Source organism: Simochromis diagramma, unplaced genomic scaffold (assembly GCF_900408965.1).
Source record: "Simochromis diagramma unplaced genomic scaffold, fSimDia1.1 OVJJ01000682.1, whole genome shotgun sequence".
Taxonomy (NCBI): Eukaryota; Metazoa; Chordata; class Actinopteri; order Cichliformes; family Cichlidae; genus Simochromis; species Simochromis diagramma.
Window position 1 is genome coordinate 2,789,510 of NW_024387359.1, and position 27,412 is coordinate 2,816,921.

The following is a 27,412-nucleotide window of genomic DNA, read 5'->3' on the forward strand; positions in this document are numbered from 1 at the left end:
TATGATGTACTTAGTTATTAACTAATGCTGACAAGCATGTGCTAGCAAGCTGAACTGATAAACTAAAACATATGCAAACGCATCCACACAGGCATGGATAGCTGCTGATTAGCGCTTAGCGGTCGAAGCATAGACTTCTTTGATGGTCTCAATCACACAGCAAGCTATATTACTTGACAGCTAATTTCATTAAAATGCTATAATCTGCTATAATGCTATAATTTACATGAAAAGGTGACTTCAGCTAGTGCAGGTGAGGCTAATAGCTACACTTGCCAGTGTCGGCTTATCCATCAGTCAAAGTAGTCACCTCAAATTTTAAGCTTTATCAGTATCAAAAAGGGTGAGTTATTAAAACAAAAACAGCTCTCTGATGTTTTGTAACGGGAAATTAGCTGTACTGAAATTTGAAACTGAAATTGGCTGTCCGAGTTTAACAGGGGAGGTAAATGGTCTGCTTTTGCAGAAAGCCTCAAGTGGCCATTAGAGGAACTGCAGATCCTTTCTTGTATTTCTTTTTTTTTTTGGCACTTCCATGTTTGCTTCATTTTTCAGCCCTTAAGGTTGCCGGTTCAACTGAGCACAAAACAATCTCATGATTTATAAACCAGCATAATCAACAGTTTAATCAATAATGAAAGTATTGGCTACCAGCAGCCCTCAATTATTTAACAAGTTAACTTGAAGCTACAAAACTTTATGGGTTATTAAATTCCTTTTTTTTTTTTTTTCATTCTGTTCTCTTGCTGCAAGTCTCAGAAGAGGAGAGCAAAGTTTGTAAGTGTAATATATCTGGATATGTGTGTGCAGGGGCCCTGTGGATGTGCATCGTGCTGAACCCCCACTGCAAACCTGAGCAGAAGGCTTTCTGGCTACGTCAGCTTCGCAGGTGGAACAGCGTGGATGTCTGCCCCTTGGAGGACGGTAACCATAGTAGCGAACTGACCAATCTGACCAACGTTCTGCCCCAGGGCCCTGCTGGTAACCCAGGTGAGATGACACCAGGCAGAAATATGTCTTCCTATTGTTTTATTCCCAGACGCTCTCCTGCATCACATCATTTCTTTGTCCAATCTCCAGCAGCACTGCCCCCCCCAAAAAAAAAATAAAAAATAAAAAATCAAGTCTCATTTCAATCTCGGCGGCCGTGAGGCTTTTTACCTTTTTACTAATAGAATGATCCTAATAACACATTTCAGGTCCTGAAGCTTTCTCTGGCTCTATTCTCTCCTCAGCTTTAGCTAAATCGGAGAAAATCCAGCGAAATTAATGTTTCTTTCAGGCAATAATAAAAATGTTTCAAATGAGCTGAAGGGACCTTTTATTACTGCTGAGATTTTTGCCTGTAACACTGCTGCACTTGTTATGTTACTGACCTTTTTTCAGTTCAACTTATTCAACTTATTCATTATACATCTTGTCACTCTCTTATTCTTTGTCTTTTTCATATACACTCCCGATCAATAAATTGAATGCTCAAAAAAATGTTTTCTCTCACTGCCATTTCTTTTTGTTGCATGTTGAAGCTCTACTTGGAACCTTGTTAAGATCCAACCATGCAAAATATGATTTTTTTTTTTTTTTGCCATTTTTCAAGCAATCTTAAACTTTTGTATTCAGCTTTTGTAGCACTTTGGGAAATCTAAGACTGGAAATATAACTGTGTCACAAAAATGAAATCATCCATCAGGACTTTTGTACTAGGCTGTAAACATGCCTTTTAACTCCTGGTCATTTTAACCCCTGATCATTCCAAAATTTATCAAATCAAAAAAAAAGTTTGCGCTTGACCTCAGAGTCAGCCTCAGGTGGCCATAGGAGGAACCCGAAGGGAACCAGTATCATGTAGGCTTCAAATAAATTTCTCAGATGGAAATTTAATTAATAAATTGCTTTGCCTTTATCATCAAACTATGTTGATTAAATGATCTAATTAGGCACACAAAATAAACCACCACACTCCACTACCTTGCAGCTTGACGTTTAAAAACATCTGACGTCTCTCACAGACTCGCTGTCTCGGCCTCACCGGACGGTCTTCACACGAGCCATCGAGGCCTGCGACCTGCACTGGCAGGACCCCCACCTGCAAAACATCATCACGGAGGACCACTACACCAACTACTGCTACCATGAGAACCTCGACTCGTCCCTCTTCGACACCCGAGGGTGGCCTTTGTGGCATGGTGAGAGAGAAGAGTTGCGGTTAGAGATAACAAGAAATAAATGTAGAAAAAAAAAGCAGAAGGAATACAAATGAAATAACTTCTCCTTCCCACAGAGCACGTCCCTACAGCGTGTGCCCGAGTGGATGCCCTGAGATCACACGGATACCCCAAAGAAGCGCTCAGGCTGGCCATCGCCATCGTCAACACACTGCGGCGGCAGCAGCAGAAACAGCTGGAGCTCTTTCGCTCCCACAAAAAAGGTCAGTGTACCCTCTTTTAATGTGCTCTTTAGTTTTGCTTTCCTACTTTTAATCAGTGCCCTCCAAAGTCTGTTTTCATTTTACTGCTGTATTATCTGTATACACAACGTCTGTTCACCCGCGAAGAAGAACACATCCTCGGTTGCTCTTATTTAGGTTTCCCTCTTACAGGAACTTGGCCAATCAAGCACGTATGCAACAAATGCAAAAACATTACTTTGCATTGAACTAAAGTGCAAATGTTCACGCATCTTTACAAACAGCCATCTGTTCGATTGCTCTTGTTTTTTTTGTTTTTTTTGTTTGTTTGTTAAGGTTATTGGTGTTATCTGCTTGTATAATTCAAATTTGGGCTTGAACATTCATGGGGAACATTTATTTGGGGCTCAATTACTCCGTTTGTGGAGCCCTGTGGCTCACTTAGAGTTCTCTATGAAAAACCGGTCTAACATAAATAGGGGCTTTTTATTAACTTTAAATCATGCAAAATTATGCCAACAGAGCTGTAGAATAAAAATACAGACCTAGAAATTTGCATGTGTGGATTAAGTGGAACTGCATCTTGGAGACCTTTTCCACAGGTTATTTGTTTTTTGTGCTTTATGGAGTAGATTAAAGTGTCTCTGCGTATCTGTATCTATATATTCCTATCTATGTATTCCTTCAATGACACTGACATCATAGCTCTGTGGGGGTCACAACATCTGTTGCTGGAGACCCTTTTTAGATATGCATACAAGCTGTATTTAGTTTTCTGTGACACTTTCTATCAGTTTAACACCAGAGTGTCAACAGTTCATCAACAGTCATTTACGACCATGAAAGATTATTTCATATGCAGGAATTTATATCCGACTCTGTTCTGGTGACAGGAAATATTTAAAAAAAAAGACAATATAGAAACAACAGGAAAAGAGGATGTGTGGTGGATTTGGGTTGCAAAGGGGCTTGCAGAAATGTGTGCAGGCTTAAGTCAGTTAAATAGTATATCCTATATGAGATACATGGATGTTTTAGGCTTATTCAGCATCATGACATGGTCTTCCTAGCCTGCCTAAACTAATGTTATAAACTAATACTTAGTGTCTTTGTGTTACTGCAGAGCTGCTAAACAGAGGAATTACCGCAGTCACCAACCTGGAAGGATGGGTGGGCCACCCTCTGGACCCCATCGGCACTCTTTTCAGCACCCTCATGGAGATGGGGAGGGGCAGCGAGGAGGGAACTCTACTTGATTTCTCAGGTGCGTGCAGATCGCTCACATCCTCTGGTGCCAAAAGTCTTTCTGAAGACGGGTGCCTTTGTTTGCTCTAATTCTTTTGTGAGATATTTTCATACTATGTCCTTTTTTTGGGTTGATAATATTTATGGAAGATGTGTGTTTGCTGAAATTACCTAGAGAACCCTACAAGGCACACATTTTTAAGAGGTAATAGGGCAAAAGTATGGTGAGTCACTGATGAGCTTTAACATTTTATTGGATTTTGTAGTGTTACCATAGGATGCAAAGTCAAAGAAATGTAGTGGTAGTAGAAAGTACAATATTGTCCTCTGAACGCAATGATATAGAAATATACTGTAGCTGAAAATGAAAATTCTCAAGTGATTATGTATGTATGGTTGCTTTCCTTTGCTGCAGATGTTACACACACACACACACACACACACACACACACACACACACACACACACACACACACACACACACACACACACACACACACACACTCACTCATTTTCCAGAGTGTGCCTCCAACATTTACACTGCAGTGATTGTATCTTCTCTGTCAGAGCTGCAGGCCCTCAGGTCACAATCAGCACAGATGACACAGACATGCTGATTGGCCTCCAGTCATCCTCCAATAACAGCTCATGAATAAGAAATGCAGCAGGAAAAACACTCCAATTAAAATGCATTAATTATGCAGGGAGCTCAGCGAGACGAATTTCAGCGTACTGTAGCCAGAACAGACGTCACATTAGCACTCGGTTTTGCTTGTAAAGAACAGTTTCTTCAGGAACTGCTCAGGGCCCTTCATTTTTATGTTCTAGATTTAATTTTAAAAACATAACCCTGATTTTAATCACCATCAATCTACAATGAATTCTTAATGAAAACTGAAATCCCCTTATTAAAAGAAGTTTTCAGAGACTTAATTCAGTACTTTGTAGAGGTACCCTTAACTGCAGTTATGTAATTGTGTCATGTTGGAAAAGCCTCCACAGGCTTTTCCTGTCGAGGGTGGAGGTCTCCAAGATGCAGCACCTAGATTTGGGCAGTTCATCCCATTTTGTTTTCTACCTCTTGTCAGGCTTGGCAGGATGGCATGGCAAGCATCTGAACCGCTGTATTCAGAGTTTTCCACAGGTAGTCTGTGGGGTGTTGGCTGAGACACTCAACTTCAGCCCTAAAGACTTGTCCTGAGACCATTCCATTATTATCTTTGCCAGTTTAGATTCTTGTTACGCTGAAAGCTGAACTGTAGTCCCAGTCTTTGGTCTCTGGAGGGGGTTTTCTTTAAGAAATTCTGTTTGGCTGCATTTATTCTCTTAGTCCTAACTGATCTCCCTTACCCTTTCCCCTTCTTAGAAGCACCACCACAGCAGGGAGCTACTGCCACCATCCTTCACTTAGCTGTCTTTTTTCCTCGTGTTCTCTCAGCCCTTTATATACAATTTCTTAAGCTCTTAGCAGTCATAAATATTTCGCTCAGACTGACTCATCCAGCTGTTTTACTGTAAAGGTCTAACTAGTGCAGTGCTGTTGAGTTGGTTTGCATGTTTTTTTTCTCTGCAGAGGGCTTCTCTTTTTAGATGTATGACGAACTCTATGAAAAGATTAGATGGTATCAAAGCACCAACTATAAAAAGAAATTGTTTGATACCAAAGTGTTTGGTATCATACATACACTGCTCATACACACTTCAGCTGTGGTGGTTTACATTGAGACTCTTGGACCTTTACTTCGTAAGGTTTATTGAGTGTAGATTGATGGGTAAAAATTGTCAATATGAGTTCAAGAAGTGAAGGAACTTTTTATAGTGAATATAAGGCATTTTTTTTTTGGTGGGAAGGTTTTCAATTAAGCCTGTGCTATTTATAACTGTGCGTGTGTGTGTGTGTGTGTGTGTGCGCGCTCATTAGGGACTGTTAATTCTCCTGGGATGAACTGTAAGGTCTGCCAAGACATCATTAAACCATTAAAACACATGATTACCATCAGGAGGGTACACAGTGAGGAAAATGGAACACGAGAATGAACAAACAGATCAGTAGATTTATCAATACTCAGCTCAATCTGCACCCCAAAGGGGACATTGTCCTTGCTAAGTCATCTCTCACCCTGTCCTCCTCCCACCTCTCTCTCTTACCCTCAGGCTCGCTGGGTTCAGGCAGATGGACGGAGCATCCGGTTTTCCCAGCGCAGCGTTTCTTGGAAGAAGGAGAGTCTTTCCTGTCGTTGGCTGTGGAGACAGCTCTCATTGGACTGGGGCAGCAGAGAGTGATGCCAGACGGCCTTTACGCTCAGGAGAAAGTGTGTCGCAATGAAGAGCAGCTATTGGGCAAGCTTCAAGAAATTGATTTAAATGACACGCTGGTGAAGATCTTCCGGAAGCAAGCTGTCTTACTGCTAGAGGGTGAGTAGGACCCAACTTTAACAACATTAAGCTGCTTTTTCGAACAGTGAGCTTAAAGAACAGACTCTGTGTGTACAAGGTTGTTAACTCTGTGTACTTTGCAGGTTCTGTGCTGTACATGTACGTTTACGCTTCGTTTGGAGTCCCGTATTTACAATTGTGGACTTGTTTGCATTGTCAGTCTGTTGTCGCTGTGTATTTGTCTGTGTGTATGTTTTTTATGGCTTTAGTTTTCCTGCCAATATGTCTTTTGCACACCATGATTGTGTTTATTGGGTAAAATTATTTGCTGTCCTGATAGTATGAAAAAAATGTTAACACAAAATAATCTTGTGATATTCTACTCTATTCTATTGTCAGCAAAAGCGTACTAAAAGCTGACATTTCCTGTGCCAGAAAGCTCTGCTGTTCTCCAAAAGCATATTAAAAGCACATCCATGAGTCAACACTGTTGTATTGTGCGACATGATCTTTCTTTGCTATGGACACACATTGTAGTCTGTTTTAGTTTACTTCTCACGTACAGCAGAACAAACCTAACTCACTGTTGTTTTTAGTCTTTTCATGCGAATTGTTTTCAGATTCCAGGTTAAGATGTTAAAAAGATCCATTTTTTTAATGGAAAACTGAACTTTCACTAAAAACCATAATCTGCCAGAAGTACCAAATGTATATTCGTTTACAGTTAAAAATAGTTTATTTATTTTAGTGTAGAAAAACCTGTTCCAGGTGATCTGAGAATTTAAAAATGAAACTACATAATTGTGATTTTCTTTTTCTTTTTTAAAAAGAGACTTGAATACGAAGTAAAAACCAGTGAGCTTGGAGTGTATATTCCACAAAGAACAGGGCAGTTATCCACTAACAGCTGCAAGGCTTAAAAAAGTGAAGGAAATAATCATTTTAATATATATTATCAAAGTCTGTAAATCTTTATTTCTTTTAACACATTTCAGCTCTTGTTATTTATAAAGTATAAAGAAATAAAGCATGAGAAAATTGAGAATAACCCCAGCATTTCAATTAAATCCAATAACTTCTTTAATTTAACTGAATTATTGTCTTAGAGAAAACCAATATTGAATTTAATAGAAGCGATTATATTAAATAAGCCCTTTTTGTGCCACCACACCAGCACTTGAAAGCTTTTCCTAGAAGCTGTTTCATTTTCTTTAGAACTACATGCATATTGACATGTTTCAGGATGTCCTCTTGCACAGTTTAAAAGCAAAACGTTTCTGCTTTCTGTTTCACCAACACAGTGATCAACCCTCTGATACAGAGCTGATTCACACACTTCGGCTTTGCTTTGTGGGTTTAATCAGCACTATCAAACTTGTTAACGTCAGGCTGGGAAACAATCTGGTACATAGGGTTACCACCCAGTCATATATGAAGCTCTTCTCTGCACTCATCTGTATTCACGTCGACTCTGTACAGGCTGAACTGATCCATGTGTTTCTTGTTTCTTCCAGCTGGTCCTTACAGTGGTCTGGGGGAAATACTCTACAGAGAGAGTGTCCCCATGCACACTTTTGCCAAGTTTCTGTTCACCTCCCTGCTACCTCACGATGCTGAACTGGCATATAGAATTGCACTGAGGGCTATGAGGTGAGTTACATGCTGTCTATATTTAAACTACATTTAAATATAGACATGAGAAAACATAAAAACAAAACCAACAACATTCTGAAAACAGGATGTTTCACTTTCCAGTTGCTTGTTTTTGAATGGATAGACAAGGTGACAGTTCAAGGTAATTTCCTTTATCGCCTGTCTTTTATTTTTCCCCACCTCCAAACTATATTGTCTTAGGACCTAATTCTAAATATCCTGTATGGAAAAATACTCATGTGTGATTTCAATGGCAGTACAACAACCATTGAAAACATGATTTTTTTTAAAAAAGGACAGAATACTAGTATCCACCACTGATATAGTACCTTTTGTACTTGTATAACATCAGTGATAAAGGTACTTATTGTAAGTTCCTGAAGCTGTTAACAGAATGTGAACAAACCACCAAAGTGACCTAAAAGAAATTTAAATTAAAAAAAAAAAAAAAAAATCTGTGTATTGTATTGAAGCTGTATCAACTGAAGCTGAACTAGGGCGTGTTGTGTTATAAGGGCTGTCTTGTGTACAAAATGGTATTTTTGTACCACAGGCTGATGCAGTAAGTCAACGTCACCTTTATTTAACTGAGGAAGTCATAGAAATTACAATACATGATTCATATTTCTATATTAAGCCTACGTTAGTAGCCACCATGTATACTTGTGCAGCATGTGCCTGCACATAAGAAAGTGTACGTCAGTTTGAAGTGTAACTTTAGAAAGGTTTGTGGTTATTACCTACAGAATTACTGCAGAAACTTGAATCATACATTATTTAAAATTATGGGCCAACAAAAGGCAAAATCTCTTGAGGAAATGAAGCTAGCAAAAACTAAACAAAAAATATTTTATCTATAACGCATAGTAAAAAATAGACGTCTAGATTAGGCAAGACGAAATGGCTGAGAAACTAAAAAAAACATGCAAATAGTGGCGCTAAGCTAACATTTTCAGGCGATCATTTTCATTCAGACTTCCTTCATGTTGGAAGGAAGGAAGTTGGGGGGTTAATGATGACAGTCCATCATCCAAGTCATCCTCTAGACGTTCACTACAGAGGATCAGTTTTAGTCTGCATGCCTGAAAGAGAGAAGGAAAATGTGCATTTACATAAAGACCGATTAAGGCTGGAATTTTAACACCACCTCCTAATATAACCTGCCTCTCTGCCCGCTTTAAGTCTCCACTGGTTCATGATTTAGAGATGGAAAAAGAAGAGAGGCAGACTGAGGAGTTATCTGGGACACTGTTTAATGATAAAACCTCCTTTTGCTGGAATATTCACTGAATAATTCAAGAATGCTGAGGAGGAGTTTTAGAAAAATGTGTGAATAATAAATACACACTGTTGGTTTGCTTCTAGACCACCACGGGAACCTTTATTTCGTCTTGTTTAAATTAAACTTCTCTGATTTTTATATTATGTAAATCGATCAGACTTTTTTTTTTTCCCCCCCCAGACCTAAAAACAAAAGATGATTATAAAAGTACATCAGCTATATCCGGGTAGAACATCTCTGTGGTTTGGCTGAAAAGGAACAGTTATTTTTAAATCCATCCTTTTCTCAGTGTTCATAGCCTGAGGCAAAGATCCACCTGAGCTCAGGTGTGCGGACACGCACTGAAAAACTATTGATTGATCCTGTAAGGGAAACATTACACTCTGATAACTTGTTTACCTCCATGAAGTGTTCTTCTGAGAGGTCACATCTCTTCCTGTCTAATAAAGAACTAATATAATTTTTTTCCATCTGCACTCAGGTTGCCGGTCCTGGAGTCCACAAACCCCTCTAGTGACTTGTCTCGGCCTCACCACATAGTGTCGGTGGTGCCCAACCGATACCCTCGCTGGTTCACTCTAAGCCACATAGAGACTCAACAGTGTGAACTGGCCTCCACGATGCTCACTGCTGCTAAAGGTACACAAACGTACATTGACTCAAGATTGGAAAAGTGCATTTTGAGGTGTTTTATGAACATACAGAATTATATATACAGAAAACAGATCACATGGCAAGATAGAAATACCTGATATTCATGATGACCATCAAATTTAAAAATGAAACATCAATACTGTCAGTAATGCACATATGAAAAATATTATCTTTTATTTCACAGTGCTGCAATATAGGGGAAATTACTACTACTATTTATTGTAGAGTTCAGGTAGATGGCTCCATCAAACAAACCCCTACACCACCCCAGCATCCACCTGTAGGCTTTGGGGTGATGTTTATTCATCATGCAACACACAAATACAGGTTAAACAGCAAAAGGAAAGACTTTATTGACTGTCAAAACAATCCCAAAGTGACCCAAAACCAATAAGTAAAACAAAAGGGGCCACTTGACGCATATGGAATGAGGGAGAAGAAATGTCTGATTTTGAGAAAGTGTGCGCGCAAAGGGAGGGTATGGTAATCAGATAGGTGAAAACACTGAAACATAGAAAAGCACTGAGGGCAGGGCCAATAATCAGAACAGGGGAAAAAGAGCACAAGCAAAAGTAAAACGGCAACAAAAGACCAACCAGCCTTCAAAGTAAAACAGGAAGTAACCAAAACCAAACCAAACATCTAAACACAAAGGCAGGAAACAATAAAGACTAAAGAAGATGATTGTGTAGAAGACAGAAGGAATGGGAAGAAAAAGATGAAACGTTTAAAATCTAAAAACTGATACCATGGAAACGATGGCAACCTTTTTTTTCCCACAATAAACTGTGAAGTGAAAATCTGATACCGTGACAGCCCTAATATCGCTCTGATGGTAATATCCTTTATGCTGCTTATCACCAATTTCAGTACTTCCCCACAGTATGTGGGAATTATTTTCAATGATAAAATGAATTAAATTAGAACAGCCTCAACCGGGATAAACAGGAAATTGGATTGAAGGCACAGTGAGCTGAGGAGATGCTGCATCTTCTCAGGCTGATGGTGTCAACTTAGACTTCTAAAAAAAACCTGAACAGCCTCCTGTCAGAGCAATCTCGCCTTTAGTTTATAGGTATTTAATGTTTTCTGTCGTATGCGACCACATACAAGACTAAAGTAAAATTTGCTACGTATAGCAAGCGAGAGAAACTATTTTGGAAAAAAACCTGCAGGTACCCAGGACATGTAAGAGCTAGAGTAGCCTCAAAATAACGTAGTTTCTGATTACATCTGAAGGGAAAGTGTTTTTAGCTTTTTCAAAGCACCACATGGAAAGAAGGTGCAAAAAGTCTGTCACCTTAAATAGTTGTTAGGAGGATAATTGTGTCAAACTGAGCTGCGTGCAAACGGTACACAATTCAGGTTACACTTTCTGCTGTGTTCACCCATTTACATTAATTAAGATTTTACTTTAAATATCTTTTGGAAATGTGTGATCAAAGCACATGAAAAACAGAAACATAGTGTTGAACAGGCAATAAATGTTCAAATACTGCAAGTCTTGCTTGAAGGCATTTATTCAGTAAAGAACTTTGCACACCGGAGCAGCTGCTGTGTGAAGTGGGAATGTTGAAATGTTTGTTCAGGAACGTTACCAGAAATATAGAAAGTTATAATGATGTGGCAGTGGATGAGCTTGGCAGAAGAAGGTAATTGAAAACTACCCGGGTATTATTAGAGGGCCTGCCTGGTGACATTCTGTATTTTCTCCATTTGCTTTGTTTGATGTGTTACCAGGTGATGCTCGCAAGCTAGAAACTGTGTTAGAGTCGATCCAGAAGAACATCCACTCCTCCTCCCACATCTTTAAACTGGCCCAGGATGCCTTCAAAATTGCCACTCTCATGGACAGCCTGCCTGACCTCACGCTGCTCAAGGTTTCCCTGGAGCTGGGCCTTCAGGTAAAGAAACACACACACACACACACACACACACACACACACACACACACACACACACACACACACACACACACACACACAATGCTTTCCCTAGCCCCTAACCCTAACCATTAAAAATGAATGCCTAACCCTAACTCTAACCCTTACCCTATACCTAACCATAACCTAATTGTAACCCTGACACTAGAACCACATTTTGAGGCTCAAAAATGCCTTCAAATTTGTGAGGACCGGGTTGTGTGTCCTCACAAGTGACTGTTGGTTCTCACAAGTATAGTAGAATGCAGATTTCGGTCCTCACAAAGATAGCTAGACAGGAACACACACACACACACACTGTACAGACTTTAATTTTGTGTTTCGTAAAGGTGATGAGGATGACCCTGTCTACACTGAACTGGCGTCGGAGAGAGATGGTGCGCTGGCTTGTCACCTGTGCTACTGAAGTCGGTGAGTTTTTCATACCAGAGGAAATCGTGACACACACCCTCTTTACAGTGCTAATTGTGTCAGAGGTGTCAATGGTGTCTTTTTATATAAATTGTGTTTCTGCATATTATAACCTGCATATTAATATCATCTAATGGTGAAATTTTGGGATAAAACCTCTTATATGTGCCATGCACAGGTTTAAGAGTGAGAGCATTGCAGCAGTCCCATATGGAAAAGAAATAGTAAAAACTTACAAAAGACTTTCATAAGATGTGGCCTACTTCATATAGTGAACCATATAAGGCTTATATGATTTACTCATGAAAGTGGCCACTTTCTCATTACTTTCATATATTGTTTTAGTAAGTATCCAAAACATACAAGTTTCATTTGTATAATTTTTCAAGGGATCTTATATCCGTTTTCACTCTTGTATGCTTTTCATACAAGTTTCACACAAGACAGATACAAACTTTATAAGGTTTATATATATCTATGTTTGTTCCCCTGCCATCTATGAGACAGAATCAGCGCAAATCTTGGTCATGCAATAACATTTAATCGGTTACGCAACTTAAAAAGTAACAGGTTAGGTTGTATCTGAATACTTTAACATACAATAACACAGTCTACACTGTCTAATAATTAAACTAAAATTATGTTTGGAAGGAACAGCCAATTAGAAGAGAGTTGGCTTCAGGGAGGATTGGCCTTAAAGCGTGGACTTAAAACAGGAGTCCAAGACATGAAGTTGGAGAAGAGTGTCATTTATGTTATGCTGTTATCATGAGTAACCAGCAATAAACGGACTGCTTTTTTAAGCACACTGTTTATTTCAGTTCTTACACTGCTGCTGTGCTTGTGGTTAAATTTTGTATAAAGTACAATGCAGTTCAGTTTGTCTTTCTATTGCACCACAGAGTCTACTCATACATGTGTAGAAAAAGCTCAACAGGCCTGCTGTGCCCTGTTGTGGGAAGGGAATAGCAAACAGTTAGCTACAAATAGATTGTAAAGATGTTTGTGCCTGTGAATGCTTAGAGATTTAGGGACTTTTGCGAAACAGCAGGTCAGACTTCATAAGTGGGTTTTGGAAAGCTCTCTGCAAGGGAGATGGAATGACTGGAAGGTCAGTAATTATGGGAGATTGTGGGCTGTTGGCTGATTAAGTGGGCCTTATGTTTGGCCTTGAATACTGAAACCCAGTGGCTGATTTCCCTGAAGTGGACGGGAAGCTAAGTCCAGGGGGAGGGAGCTCTACAGAGGAAAACCCTCCTTCCTTCTCACACCAGGGAGTGTGAATGCAGGGGAGTGACAAGGGGACCCTGTTTCTGTGAGCGGACTTTGAATGGATTCATTGAGAAAATGCCAGCCTGGTGTGGAGTGGGGGGCAAATCATATAATGTCAGAGGAATTAGCAACAAACTGTCCAATTACAATGTAATAAGCTGTTTTAATTAATGATTTTCATTTACAAGGCCAGATCAGAACTGTATTGCATGTTTTGTTAAATAAAATATTTACGGTGGTTTTGAAAGGTTCAAAATATAATAGTCATTTTAGATTGCCTTTTTATTTCTGCTTGGATTCGTTCAAGGTTTTTGCATGGAAGGATAATGATGTTTCAGTTTTCAGCATCACTAGATCTCCTGTCTTATGATTTACACTTCACACGCTTTCGGTACTAGACTTTCATCGGGAAATGTGGTAAATGTAGAGCATACTTAGTGACATTTGCGATTGAAAGCTTCACTTTAAAAACCTCTTAACTGTCAAGCTAAGATTTCTTTTTCTGTCTTTCTAGGCGTGTTTGCTCTGGACAGCATCATGCAGAACTGGTTCACCCTCTTTACCCCCACTGAAGCAACCAGCGTTGTGGCTAGCACTGTCATGTCCAACAGCACTATTGTCCGCCTGCATCTGGACTGCCATCAGCAGGAGAACCTGGCCAACTCTGCCCGCACCTTAGCCCTGCAGTGTGCCATGAAGGACCCCCAAAACTGTGCCCTCTCAGCTTTGACACTCTGTGAAAAGGACCACAATGCCTTTGAAACAGCCTATAAGATTGTACTGGATGCAGCTGCCACTGGAATGAACTACACACAGCTGTTTACAATAGCACGCTACATGGAGCACCGCGGTTATCCAGCAAGGGCATACAAACTAGCAACGTTAGCCATGACTCACCTGAACCTAAGCTACAACCAAGACACACACCCGGCCATTAATGATGTGCTCTGGGCATGTGCTCTCAGCCACTCCCTGGGTAAAAACGAACTGGCAGCCGTCATCCCTCTAGTGGTGAAGAGTGTGAAGTGTGCCACTGTCTTGTCGGACATTTTACGCCGGTGCACTCTAACAACACCAGGTGGCATGGTGGCACTACACAGTCGCAGAAACTCTGGAAAGCTGATGTCTCTGGACAAAACTCCACTCAGGCAGCTACTGGACGCCACAATCGGGGCCTACATCAACACAACGCACTCTCGGCTGACGCACATCAGCCCACGCCACTACAGCGAGTTCATCGAGTTCCTCAGCAAAGCCAGAGAAACATTTCTCATGGCACACGACGGACACATCCAGTTCACACAGTTCATAGACAACCTAAAACAGATATACAAGGGCAAGAAGAAGCTCATGATGCTTGTTCGAGAGAGATTTGGTTAAAAGACGATCATATGACCAAATTGTATTTTTGTTGTCGTTGTTTTGTTTGTTGTCTCCTTTTTTAAAATCCTTTCTAACTTGAAGTGAAAATCCACCTAAAACAACTTACATGTGAATCTTATTTCTGTGCTTTAGGACTGCTGGGTCTGATGGATAACACAATTTCCTCAAGGCAAATATTTAAGACTGTGACGTTAAAATGTTACCAAGCATGATCACACACAGATTCTAGTGTTGGCTACCCAACACTAGAATCTGGCCCAAAAGGTTTTAGAGTAAAGTTTAAAATTTGGAGGGGAAAAAAAAAAAGACTGTAAACCATATGCGCAACACCCGGGGCCAAGACTAAAACAGAGTGTACACACTTTTTTGTTTGGGAGATTTGAGGCTTTTCATACCGGTTCTGTCCTTATCCAGCTTATTTCACCATAAATAGATATACAAATGCACCGAGTCTTTTGTCACATAAATAATTCTGAATGTAGAGTTAGTTGCTACTGGTGGATAGCTAATGGCTATACTGTGACCATGTTCGTTCCAAGATAGTTGCTCTTATAACGCATACAATTGTGATGTCGGCCAAGACAGTACTGTAAATACAGACGTTCCCATTGGGGCTTTAATCAGACATTATGTAACTTGTAAATCATCTCCACCCCAGTAGCAGTAGCTACAACCATAGTCATAACTGCAGCAAGAGTAATGCCCAAAAACTTTATCTGCTAGTGATTATATTTAGCCTTCGAGAACCAGAGAAAGGAATTTACCTTTAATGGCCACTCATCACCACATCCTAGAGTCCGTGTGGCATCATCATATTAGAGACACAGAAAAGCAACAATTTTTCTTATTTGACAGTATTCTTTTGAAAATGTTTTTAATTATTTAAATAGTTGCCAACTATTATTTTCTGTTGATCCACGGATAGATTAAGTAATTGGATCTCTAATTAAATGTATTACTTTGAACTGCAATATAATCACAAAGTTATAGGTACCGCTCCACCAATTTGTGATATTGTAGCGCCGAACCATAATTCTTATTAAATGTTTAAAAGATAAGCAGGAATTACATTTTAGAGTTCCTGTTCAGTCTGTTCAGGGAGTTCTTCCTTCCCACTGACAACAAGTGTATGATAATGGTAGAGTTATTTCTCGAACGTTGTATGGTCTTTTCCTTAACCTCCTAAGACACGAACTCTTCCACGACATGCATTTTTCATTTCTCTTTGATATTTGTGCATATTGGGGCCCGATGAATGTAAAAACAAAGAATTACCAGATTTTTTTTTTTTTTTACCTTATTTTTTTTAAAGAAAAAAAAGAGCCACATATGAGGATATTCGTTTAAAATTTTGATAGAACAGTAGCAGTATAATGTCCTCGTAAGTGGATATCAGGCCCATGTAGAGCAAAATTGAATATTTTAGTCTAAATAACCCAAAATGTGATGTCCACATATGTGGACGCCAGGTCCTAGGAGGTTCAAGCACTTTCAAATGATTCTGGTTTATGATGGCATAAAAAACCAAGTATGCAGCTCAAATGAAATGTAAATCTGTTGCTTTTTGGTGTCTTAACAGTATAGACACTGAAAATCTTGGACTGTTCACCAATACCAAACATTTTTATTTATTTATTTTTTGCTGCTTTCTGATGTTTAGAAGTTACCCCGCTGACCACTGTTATCATTATGCAGCAGATTTTTTTTGTTTTTAAATGTAGCTCACAGAATTTTTTGTGTCAACACACCAACAAACTTGGCAGTTATCTTTCAAAGGCAGCAAATAATAAGACCGCTTACTAACAAGCGTAAATGTATAAAGTGTAATGATTTTGCAATGTTGTATGGGGGAAGAAACACTTGCCTTCATTTCTAAGAAAACTCCACAGGGTACTTTTAATAGACCAGACTTTTTAAACATCACTTTATCTGTGGGAGTGTTGTACACACTGTTTATACATCTGGCCCCTGGTATTGATGTGTCAAAAAAACCCCAAAAACTATGTATTTAGTTTGCAAAACTGTCACTTTGTTTGAAGATTTTGTTTTCCATTACATACAAACATGAGAGGGTTTTACGCTGTGTATTTCTTGTATTGTCTAGTGGCAAAATGTCTGCCTTGCACTGCTCCTGCTTTCCTCGGCTAATGCTCACAGCCTCAAAGAGAAGACAAATGGCTTTAAACCAAATGGACCATTTGAAGTGACGAGTACCTCTTTTAAAGGATCCAGCTTTACTCTTCCCCCCAGGCCTCCTCACCCATCTGCTCAAGAAAGGCTCTAAATCCACCGTCAAAATTCATTTCGCTGCCATTTCCAGGCTGGTTGTTTTGGCTTTGCAGTGTTGTCGCAAACGTTCAGTATGCTTATTTGACGGACACATTTGCCACGATAGCACGATGACAAACCATCGCAGTTCTTATCCTCGTGGAAACTATGTATATTCTCAGGGATTTCTCAAAAACACAAAACAAAACAAAACAAAAAAACCCGAAACAAACAAACAAAAAAAAAAAAGGCAGAAAAAAGAACAAAAGCATTTTATTGTCCTGTGTATATATGAAAGTATATGTCTGAATATTGAAAAAATGTATATGTTAACTAATTTATGACAGAATATTCTATGTAAGACACAATACTTGAAGCTGCAGTAATTTTGGAAACAAGCGAAAAACAAAACATATCAGAGGGACTTCTAAACGTTGGCCTGGCATTGCATTATGGGCCCTGTTTGGGCTCTGCAGACATGAAATGAACTGCAGAAAGTGGCCGGCAGGAAGTGGACGTGCAGAGTGGGTATTATCCAGAGCACAGAAGTGTACTGAGGGGTTTTACAAGTCATTGAAGGAGGCAGAGCGGCAGCAACATACAGCTGCCAACTGCTGCTGTTCTCTCATTGTGGTCAAGTCTGCCTCATTCCACCTTCTGCAGTGATTCGCTCACAAAATGAAGCTTTTTTTTTTTTTCTTTCTTTTTTTTAAGTCCATGCCTTTTCTCACTTCTTGACTTTGTGCAGGACAGAAAGTTGCTCTGTACAACAGGTCTTGACTGTTCCACTTCATTTTTAAAAAATTTATTTAATTGTAATGTTATTGTCTCTTCCTCTTTAACTTCATGTCTCTAGAATTCCTCACACAAGAACAGCCTTCTTTCTTGCCTTGTCTTAATGCTTTAAAATAACCAAATGGGAGTTCTAACTACCAAACTCTTTTCATACGCAAACTGACCATGATGATGGCCTTTTAGTGTCTTTGATTTGTAGCTGAACTGGCTCTGTATTCTGTGCTTGAAAAGCTCATCTCATCTTCTTCAGTGTCGTCTCTTAGAGGTCTACTAGTAGCTCTTTTGTTTAGAAATGAATGATGTGCCCTTTTATTTATTATATTAGGTAAATGATTGTACAACCATGTCAACATGCTCATGAAGTTAAAACTAAGATTTGATACACTGATCGATTTATTTATGTAACTAAATCACTGTTTTATAAAGTTGTTAATGAATCAACACTTTGCTTTAATTAAATTAGATTTTTGAGAGGAAAATGTCTTTGTGTTTATTATTGCTTTTAAGGTACATATTGTAATTTTTTTTTTTTAAATGTATTTTAAAAAAATTGATTTTTATTTAAAATGGCTTATAATCAGCCACTATCGCTATCTTCAGAAGGTAAAGAAACACTCCTGTTTATTTCCAAAAGATCTATGTATTGTGTTAAAGAGATACCAACTTAAGTTGAGCTGGGCTGTACTTTGGTGTAATACCAATTTGTAACATAAGATGCCGTAGTATGTTAGTGTCATTTTGACTTTATCAGGAAAGTAGATTGGAAACCATTTTTAGTTTGTAGCTATCCTAAGACATGGGATTGCTAAAAAATAATATTGCAACTTTTAAACTGGTGCTGCTGAAAGCTTTAGTTAAAGTCTGCATAAGGTGATTGCTAAAACAGTAAACCGTAAAATCCAGGAACGGCAGAACTGTCAGCTATCATTTTAATAATCCTCTCTCAATTCTTTTAACGCTAAATTATACAACACCAATTCATAACAACAGTTGCCTCGAGGCACTTTAATATAGGGCAAAAACCAACAAGAAGATTTCCAGCAGAACTAGGCCCATGGAGGGGCAGCCATCTGCTGCGACGAACCAAATCAGAAAGTTATGTGGTAATGTGGACTGATGACCGTGTGTACAGCAGCATTTTAATCATTATATTAAACGCTGTAGGTGGCAGCCACTGATCTTACTGTATAAATGTAACAGGGCTCGGTAGTGTTTTGAACTGCTTCGAGCTTTATTTGTGACAAGCACATTAGCTTACCAAAAATGCTAGCTAGCTAGCTGGTACAGCTGGGATGCTATATATTCACAAGCAAACATGAGCCTAAAAAAAAGCTGGCGCTACATGCAGTGATGCTAGTGTAATTCATGTTAGCGCCAACATGTAGTTAGTACAGCTTTTTCTCCAGGGACCAAAAATTCACAGAACTGCTATGAAGCTAATCCAACAATGAATCCCGAAGCTAATAGGAAAAGGAAATTGAAATGAAACGAAGGAGCTCATCATTAAATGTCAGAAAATAATCTGCATTCTTAATTTGACCTTAGTCAAAGGTCAAAGGCCTATAGATTTCTCCCTAAAAATCACAGTTTTTATTTGTGAATCTAAAATTGTTTTTTTTAAATAACATTTTTGTTGCGAGTTGCTTTTTTCTCTCTGTAAATCTCTTTACAAGTAAAGTATTAAATAATTAATTTTTCATTTAGTGATATTCATTACGTCCTCTTTTTATTGTCCATTAAGTTGTTAATTAGTAATACATAACTACAAGACATTTAAAAAAAAATGATAATGATAGAAAAAATATTTTCCTACTTTTGACTGACTTCCACAAGATTTTGTTTTACCAATTGCATTAAATGGTTTGTTTATTTGATTAGTTTAACTCAGCTAGGAGTTATCAATTCACCTGCCAAGCCAACCTGCTGACATAGTTTCTGGGGGCAATGGGCAATTTTTGAGGCTTGTGGTGGAGCCAGTAGATACCAAGACTTCCTGTTTCATCTGCCAATACCATGTTGAATTAAAATAAATGTAATACATTTGAGCTCTCAGATGCAGACTTTGTGAAAAGCGGTACTACGCAGTCATTTAAGCATCACTGAAAAACTATTTTACAAAGTGGTGAAAGAAAACCCTTTTATTATTAATTATATATATAAGATCCCTTAATCTTATTTATGTAATAATAAAAAAGTTTTAATAATTAAGCATTTTAAAGTAAAAGCACTAATTATATAGAATAATATTAATTACATTATTTTGTCTGAATTCATAAAAATATTATATATCACTAAATTTATACAGTAAAGACTACAAAGTAATGACCCAGCTTTTTTTTTTTTAAAAAAAGTTATGATGCATAAAGTAAAATATTTAGATTCATACAGTGGAGCTGAAGTAGGAAGTGGCATAACATAGTATAAGTACATTGAAGCCTGCACTTGAGTAACCAAAGTTAATTAGGTTCTACCATTGGGCCCAGTCATGCTCTCAGCTAAGGATAGGTGTTGGGCATTGACAGTTAAACCCCTGGCAGTTTAAAAACTGTTTTACTATGTCTGTCTGGTAAGAAAATCACACATGAGTAGAATGGAGGTCATTTTATAGGGTAGATTCAAGATTCCTTATTTGTCACATGCATAGCCATACAATACAACACACTGTGAAATGTGTCCTGAACTGCTCATTGACTGTGCAAAACATTATGAACAAGAAGTAAATTTAAATTAAAAATGGGAAATTTTAAATTAAAACCTGAAAATGTACATGTGCAAATGGAATGTTAAAGTGCTTTATGTCATATTAGCACAGCAATGTATTGACAGAGCAGTGCAAGTAGAATAAACAAAATGACCAAAGTAATTTAACAGTAGTGAAGCAGTAGTACTCTTCCTGTTCATTCCTGGTCCTCCTCACACATCCTGTGGGGATGATGCCCTTCTATGGCCTTGTCCAGATCTCCTCTTGTAATAACTCCCTCATCGTACCTATCTCTGCCACCAATAGTGACAAGAACACTAGCAGTGGCAAAAATAGAGAAAAATAAGTCAGGGGGGAGAACAGAGAACAATGGGCTGTGGCCATCACCTGCAAAAATCTTCCTTTTTGGGCGGTTAGTTTGTTGTTGCCTCTCCAGTACACCTATTGTCACTTTCCTTTGGATCATAACAGGTGAAATGGCTCATAGCTTCATAGCTAGACAGACTGATAAGCCTTGAGTTGACCAGATTTTGTGTTATACCCTGATGGTAAAGTGTTAGTTTGCATTATATTAAAGCTTACCAAGCCATCTCGGGTATGTCTCCCAAGAATCTTTCTTTATACAAGTGTTATTTATCTTCTGAATGTGCAAAAAAACCCCAAAGAAACATGGAAGCACTTCCCTCCATTATTTACATCTATTTTGGCCTCTGACCCAAGGCAGGCGGCTGTAGTAAAGCATCTTTTAACATAATCACAGTTTTTAAAGAATTTTAAAGAATTAAATAATATAGAATGAGGCTTCAGCATGATCAGAGTAAAAATACACATTTAGATAATGCGTATTATTAGATTAAAAAATCTTCATAGCTGTTTATTGAGATTGATTGAGATATTTAAAAAAAAAGAAAAAATAGAACTGAGAAAAGTCAGAGAAGAAAAATAGATTGACATGTGTGAGAAGATGACTTCAGGAGTTTTTATTTATCTTTGTGTGAAGAGAGACTCACAGAAGATAATGGATTACTTGGATTGCAGTTTGTTTTTAATCGTTGATCTTAAGCTCCCTGGGCAGCAATGCTCCTCCAATCTGCTCATTTCAGACTTCAGTTAATTTAATGATTATGTGGTGAAAGTTTCTCAACAAACTTCAACTTATTCTGGTCCGGTGTAGTTTTGGACTGGAATTCATTCTCATTTGTTATTCAAAGAAAACGAGAATGTTTTCTGAATTACTTTGAATATATTAACTTGATCATTTTTTAATAAATCCTCATTTAGTAGTCTGATGATACCTACTCACCAACACTGCAGTAATATCAAGCCCCTCATAAACAAAGAAACAAACGTGTGTTTACTTGTTTACTCAAACCAGTAAACAACCTCCAAGTGAATGATCACCAGAAGGAACTCATTGTTTCTCTTGAAACTAGTTTAACGTCATGCAATGCTCATTTTGTTATTTTAGCCTTTCCTGATTCCACTTCCTCCGTCTTTTCAGCAGCAAGCATGGGCATGAAGCATCAGGAAGATTAAAAAAAAACCCCAAAAAACCAAACCCCCATCCCCATTATAATCTTGATAGTCAGCAGGTGTTAAAGTGGGTGGAGGAACAATCAGATCTGGTGTAGCATAAATGGTAAATGGACAGATTCTTATATAGCGGTTTTCTACTCTCCTGGAGTACTCAAAGCACTGTGTACAACATGCCACATTCACACCCATTCTCCCAAGCACTGACTCTAAACTGAATGCTTTTCTAACAACATTCACACTCCGATGGATGCATCAGAGAGCAACTTGGGATTAGTATCTTGCCCAAGGATACTTGGCATGCAGACTGGAGGAGCCAGGGATCGAACCACCAAACTTCCGATCAGTAGGTGATCTGCTCTACCTCCTGAGCTACAGCCACCCCCGAGACTTATTTTTAAAAGAATCATTTAAAAATAAGTCACATGCTGTGATCAGCTGATTGCCCACTACTGCTCTTTGTGGATATCCACAGAAGATTATACACGAGCCATTGAGTTCTTTCTAACTCCTTAAAATCTTTATTTCTGAACTAGAAAGGAAGGTGGTATTTAAAAAAAGGAAGCTAAACCGCATAATCGGTATCATTGTCACTATAACTTGCTGACTGCTACACCATTAGCCAAGAATAAATTTATTACTTTTTCCTAAATCAGACAACTCCTGCATAAAAAAAGAAAGAAAAAAAAATACAATTGCAAACATCACAAAAAAGGAGCATGAAATGTGTAAAAAAACAAACAAACAAACAAAACAGTTATCAGATTTACTGAAACAGGGATGAGTGAATGCCTTTAGCAGTTATGCTAACAGAACGGGGCCCTGAGTATATTACTACAAACTCAGAGTACAGCACATACTTAAAATGTCACCTTTATACTTGGCTAGTTTTCAAACCAGGTGGTGATGTCATAATGTAAGACGGATGCTGTAGTAGCAGGCAGATTGTCACACGAACACTTTCCGTCTCTGTCAAAGAAGAGTAACATCAAATGGACCCCTAATGATACTTTTCATTTGCCTCAAGAGTTAGATGTCAGAGATATGAGTGGCGTCACTCCCAAGTTGAGCGTGTTCCAGTGGTAACCTCAGAAAAGCAAGGCAAAGCAAGGAAAACTGTAGTCAGGTAGAGCCATTCATGCAATACAGCACACAGCTTGTTTTTTTGCACCTAAAAACACCACCACTTATCTAAAAATGACTTGACCTCTTCTTGAATTTAGTTTGGTTGTTTGTTTTTTCTTTTGAAGCTCACAGAGAGAAAAACTCAGTACCAGGCTATTAGTACAGACTACCAGTTTTTTCAGTGAGATCCTGTTGGTGGTTTTTGTTATTATTTATGGTTCCTTGTTGTAAATTCTGAATCTCTTTGTTGTGTATTAAATGTTTTTTCCCTTTCCTGTTAGTTCCTCATGGGGCTTTCCCTATTTTTCCTTCCTTTATTATTTTCCCCTCCTTTATAGTGTGTGACTGAGTTCACCTGTACACCATTAACCTTCAGTTTCGTGTGTGATTACTCTGTATCTCTATTCTGTTGGCATTTGTCCTGTGTTTGCTGGTTTCACCTGGTTTAATTTCACTGTTTGGACTTCTGTTATTAGCCTCATTGCACTTTGGGCTGTTTGAAAAATTACTTTCTTATCTTCTTTAACTGTCCTCAGTCTCCTGTGACATCATCACTTACATCTCTAAAATCTCACAGCCATCAGTCACACAGTCACAGACTGTCCATCAGTCACACATCAATGCATAGCCACATATATTTATGAGGTATCTCTGTGTATTTAGCCCTCCCTATATGCTTTTATTGCTACTTGAGGCTATTTGTTTTCGGCCACTCAGCACAAGAAAATTGTTCCTGTGTCAATCAGAACATATCCTATAACCAGCCAACAGCATATTTCTGTAACACCATCTGTGTGACTGGCACCACAGATAAACCTTATCACACGTAATCACACATATCCCATGTGAACCAGCCTGTTATTTCACTCCTGCTGCAACACTAGTGAAGCTATTGACTCTGTATTATCCATCTGTGATGGAGACAGAAAAAAAAGTTCTCATGATATCACAGCTTGGAATTTAAAAATATTGAATCATCAGTGAGATCTTCTTTTTTTCTTTTTTTTGTTTTGCTTTTGTAAATGGCTTTATAGATGCGGTATCTTCATTATTCATGATTATTTTCAAGTGGTATCACAGGCTAAGTTAATGCCAAATTCTATACACAACCAATAACAACTGAAAACATTTTAAGGTTTTCTTTTCAGCAGTTGGGATCAAAAGACTAAAAGCCATGGTCTGAAATCTCTATGAAATCGAGTTTTGCAAAAATTGTTTTGCGGGTCAGCTGACCTATGCTGCTCTTGATTTTGTGTTTTACTACTCTTCCTGCATTTACCCATCTACATTCTGCAACATATAAGCCCATATTACAGTCATTATAGCTGCTTTCCAACCAGTCAACCAGTATATGGAATTTAGTAAGTGTTACCAAAGAACCGCCCAAATCTGAATTCAAACTGAAATCTCCTCCCAGAAGTCCTATTGTATAGCAGCCATAATGAATATCTTACCTTAAAGTTATCTGAAATAACTTTAATTATGGCTAATGGGACATAACAACTGCATGTACACCATGCTCAGTGAAATCTGATATTTAAAAAATCCACTAAAAGTCCCCTAAAAGCTCACAAAAAGGACGATATACCTCTAATACCATTGTGGCAACTGCAAAACTGTCCCGTAAATTTCAGCTTAGAATTCTTTCTGTCGCATGTCTCTCTGATAAGCAGTGACCACTGAGACCACACTCTGCCCTGTATTGTGCAACAGTCTATTACAGCACTGTACAACAACATTGAAAACTATCCATTTTATCCTGCACTTGTCATGCAGTACTTGGAATAACATGAAATTATTGTTTTTTAAAGCTATTTCGCTATGTGAAATAATCACACGACTCAGGCAACACATAAACAGATTCAACATAAATAAGGACATTACATTACACTATTTGAAGAGTTTCAGTCAGGTTTCAGAGCTCATCACAGCACAGAAACAGCTTTAGTGAAGATTACAAATGATCTTCTTATGGCCTCTGACAGTGGACTCATCTCTGTGCTTGTCCTGCTAGACCTTAGTGCAGCGTTTGATACTGTTGACCATAATATTCTATTAGAGCGATTAGAACATGTTGTAGGTATTACAGGTACTGCGCTGCAGTGGTTTGTATCATATCTATCTAATAGACTCCAATTTGTTCATGTAAATGGAGAGTCCTCTTCACATGCTAAGGTCAACTATGGAGTAGAGATGGACCGATCCGATATTACGTATCGGTATCGGTCCGATACTGACCTAAATTACTGGATCGGATATCGGAGAAAAATAAAAAATGTAATCCGATCCATTAAATATCACGAAAGCACCTCACAAAACTTGCAACACGCCGTAACTCAACTCAGAACGTTAGCACGTCGGAGCAGTATGCATCACGTGATAGAGCGGCTGTGGCATACGGGACCTGTTGGTGGTCTGGATAGCATTTGGAGCTTCGCTAGCAACCCGGCATTTCATCTCAGACAAAGTTATCCCCGAGAGAAGTAAAGCAAGTGTGTAAGTCCATCTCTGAATGTTTGTAAAGCATTCCTGCGTTAAGCTTAACAAGTGACTGCCTCTTCTTGCTGCTACTTCAATCATGAAACTGCTTAATGATCAGCTGATCGGCTTTTCTGTCACGAGTCCGTCTCTCTTGTTTGTTTTTGGCCCACTTTGCACCAGAAAGAGGAAACCAGCGGCTGAACAACAGCAGCACGTTTAAGCTTGATAAGCTGTTGTTAGAATTTATTTAATATTACTTTCTACTCGAGGATCTTTTTCTACGTAGCTGACGGCTGGTAACTGTGCAGGGGCGGATCTAGAAAGTTTAGCCAGGGGGGCCGATAGGGCATTAACAGGGAAAAGGGGGCACAAAGACATACTTTTCTTTCTTATTCTCATTTAAAATGTCTAGCTTTTAATAAATAATTATCTGACACCCAAAGTTTTAATTTGATGTAAAATGAATAGAAGTCAATTACTGTATATAGTGACTATTAAGTCTAATATACCCTAGTAAGCTATAGTACTTTTTCCTTTGGGAAGGTACCATCTGTGCAGTCTGCAATTTTGTTGAAAAAAGATGTTGAATCTATTTAATATTTCTTGAAAAATAATTGATTTCTGTGCATTTTTTCTCACACTGCATCAAATTAAGGTTGATTACGTCGATTAAGCATCATGAGGTGGAGCGTGACGGGTGGTTCCCTATTTTTTATTTATTTATTTTTGTTGCTGGGAGTTGGAACCCTATTAGTTAGGTTGCTTAATATTTACGCTAAGTACTCTTTAAAATACCAGAATAGGGAGGATGGTGTAGGTTTAGGTTTATTAGATTGATCAGTATTGCTGAACTATGAAATATTTTTTTTGCATACAGGTATAACAGAATAGCTTTAGTGTAGTTGTTGTTTTAAACTTGAGTATGAACTTATACAAAATGCAGCAAAAACAGTTTTGTTGATTAAAAAACACTGTATCGGATTCATATCGGTATCGGCAGATATCCAAATTTATGATATCGGTATCGGTATTGGACATAAAAAAGTGGTATCGTGCTATCTCTACTATGGAGTTCCACAGGGTTCAGTGCCAGGACCAATTCTGTTTACATTATACATGCTTCCCTTAGGCAGTATCATCAGAAGGCATAGCATACATTTTCACTGCTATGCAGATGACACCCAGCTCTTTCTATCCATGAAGCCAGATAACAAACACCAATTAGTTAAACTGCAGGAATGTCTTAAAGACTTAAAGACCTGGATGGCCGCTAACTTTCTGCTTCTTAATTCAGATAAAACTGAGGTACGGAGCCCCGCAGGGGACATGGGAGAAAAAAAAATTAGGGAGAAAAAAAAAATTAGGGAGAAAAAAAAAAATTAAGACGGACTTTTGCGAGATCTCGCAAAAGTATTGCGAGATCTCGCAAAAGTTTTAGCCGCATTCTTTGGAGGCCGCCAGCTCGAAGCCGACCGGGAGGTCGAGGCACGATGTGCCGGGAAAGCGGTGTTCCTCCCGGCTGTAGTAGGTCTCGACTTCCCGTTAGCTTCGAGCTAGTGGCCGCCAGCTCGAAGCCGACCGGGAGGTCGAGGCCCGATGTGCCGGGAAAGCGGTGTTCCTCCCGGCTGTAGTAGGTCTCGACCGCCCGTTAGCTTCGAGCTAGTGGCCGCCAGCTCGAAGCCGACCGGGAGGTCGAGGCACGATGTGCCGGGAAAGCGGTGTTCCTCCCGGCTGTAGTAGGTCTCGACCTCCCGTTAGCTTCGAGCTAGTGGGTGTCAGATCTCCAAAAACGTTGGAGCACTTTTGCAAATATGTGATGTCTTGTAAACCGAGCAGGTATCTGACGTTTACACAACTACATTCACGCTTCAAAATATCTTAAA

At 38.7% G+C, this 27,412-nt stretch overlaps 1 protein-coding gene across 1 annotated transcript in view; it reads left to right on the plus strand.

Moving 5' to 3' along the window:
• Positions 1-15,322, plus strand: part of zswim6 (zinc finger, SWIM-type containing 6) — a 47,606-nt gene extending 32,284 nt beyond the window's left edge. Inside the window, exons 5-14 of the mRNA XM_040007193.1 lie at positions 811-990; positions 2,010-2,186; positions 2,282-2,428; positions 3,531-3,671; positions 5,807-6,067; positions 7,543-7,678; positions 9,445-9,602; positions 11,358-11,521; positions 11,890-11,971; positions 13,758-15,322. Of these exons, the coding sequence (XP_039863127.1) occupies positions 811-990; positions 2,010-2,186; positions 2,282-2,428; positions 3,531-3,671; positions 5,807-6,067; positions 7,543-7,678; positions 9,445-9,602; positions 11,358-11,521; positions 11,890-11,971; positions 13,758-14,623 (2,312 nt within the window). The 3' untranslated portion in view covers positions 14,624-15,322. The remainder of the gene's footprint in view (positions 1-810; positions 991-2,009; positions 2,187-2,281; positions 2,429-3,530; positions 3,672-5,806; positions 6,068-7,542; positions 7,679-9,444; positions 9,603-11,357; positions 11,522-11,889; positions 11,972-13,757) is intronic.
• Positions 15,323-27,412: the final 12,090 nt, after the last annotated feature.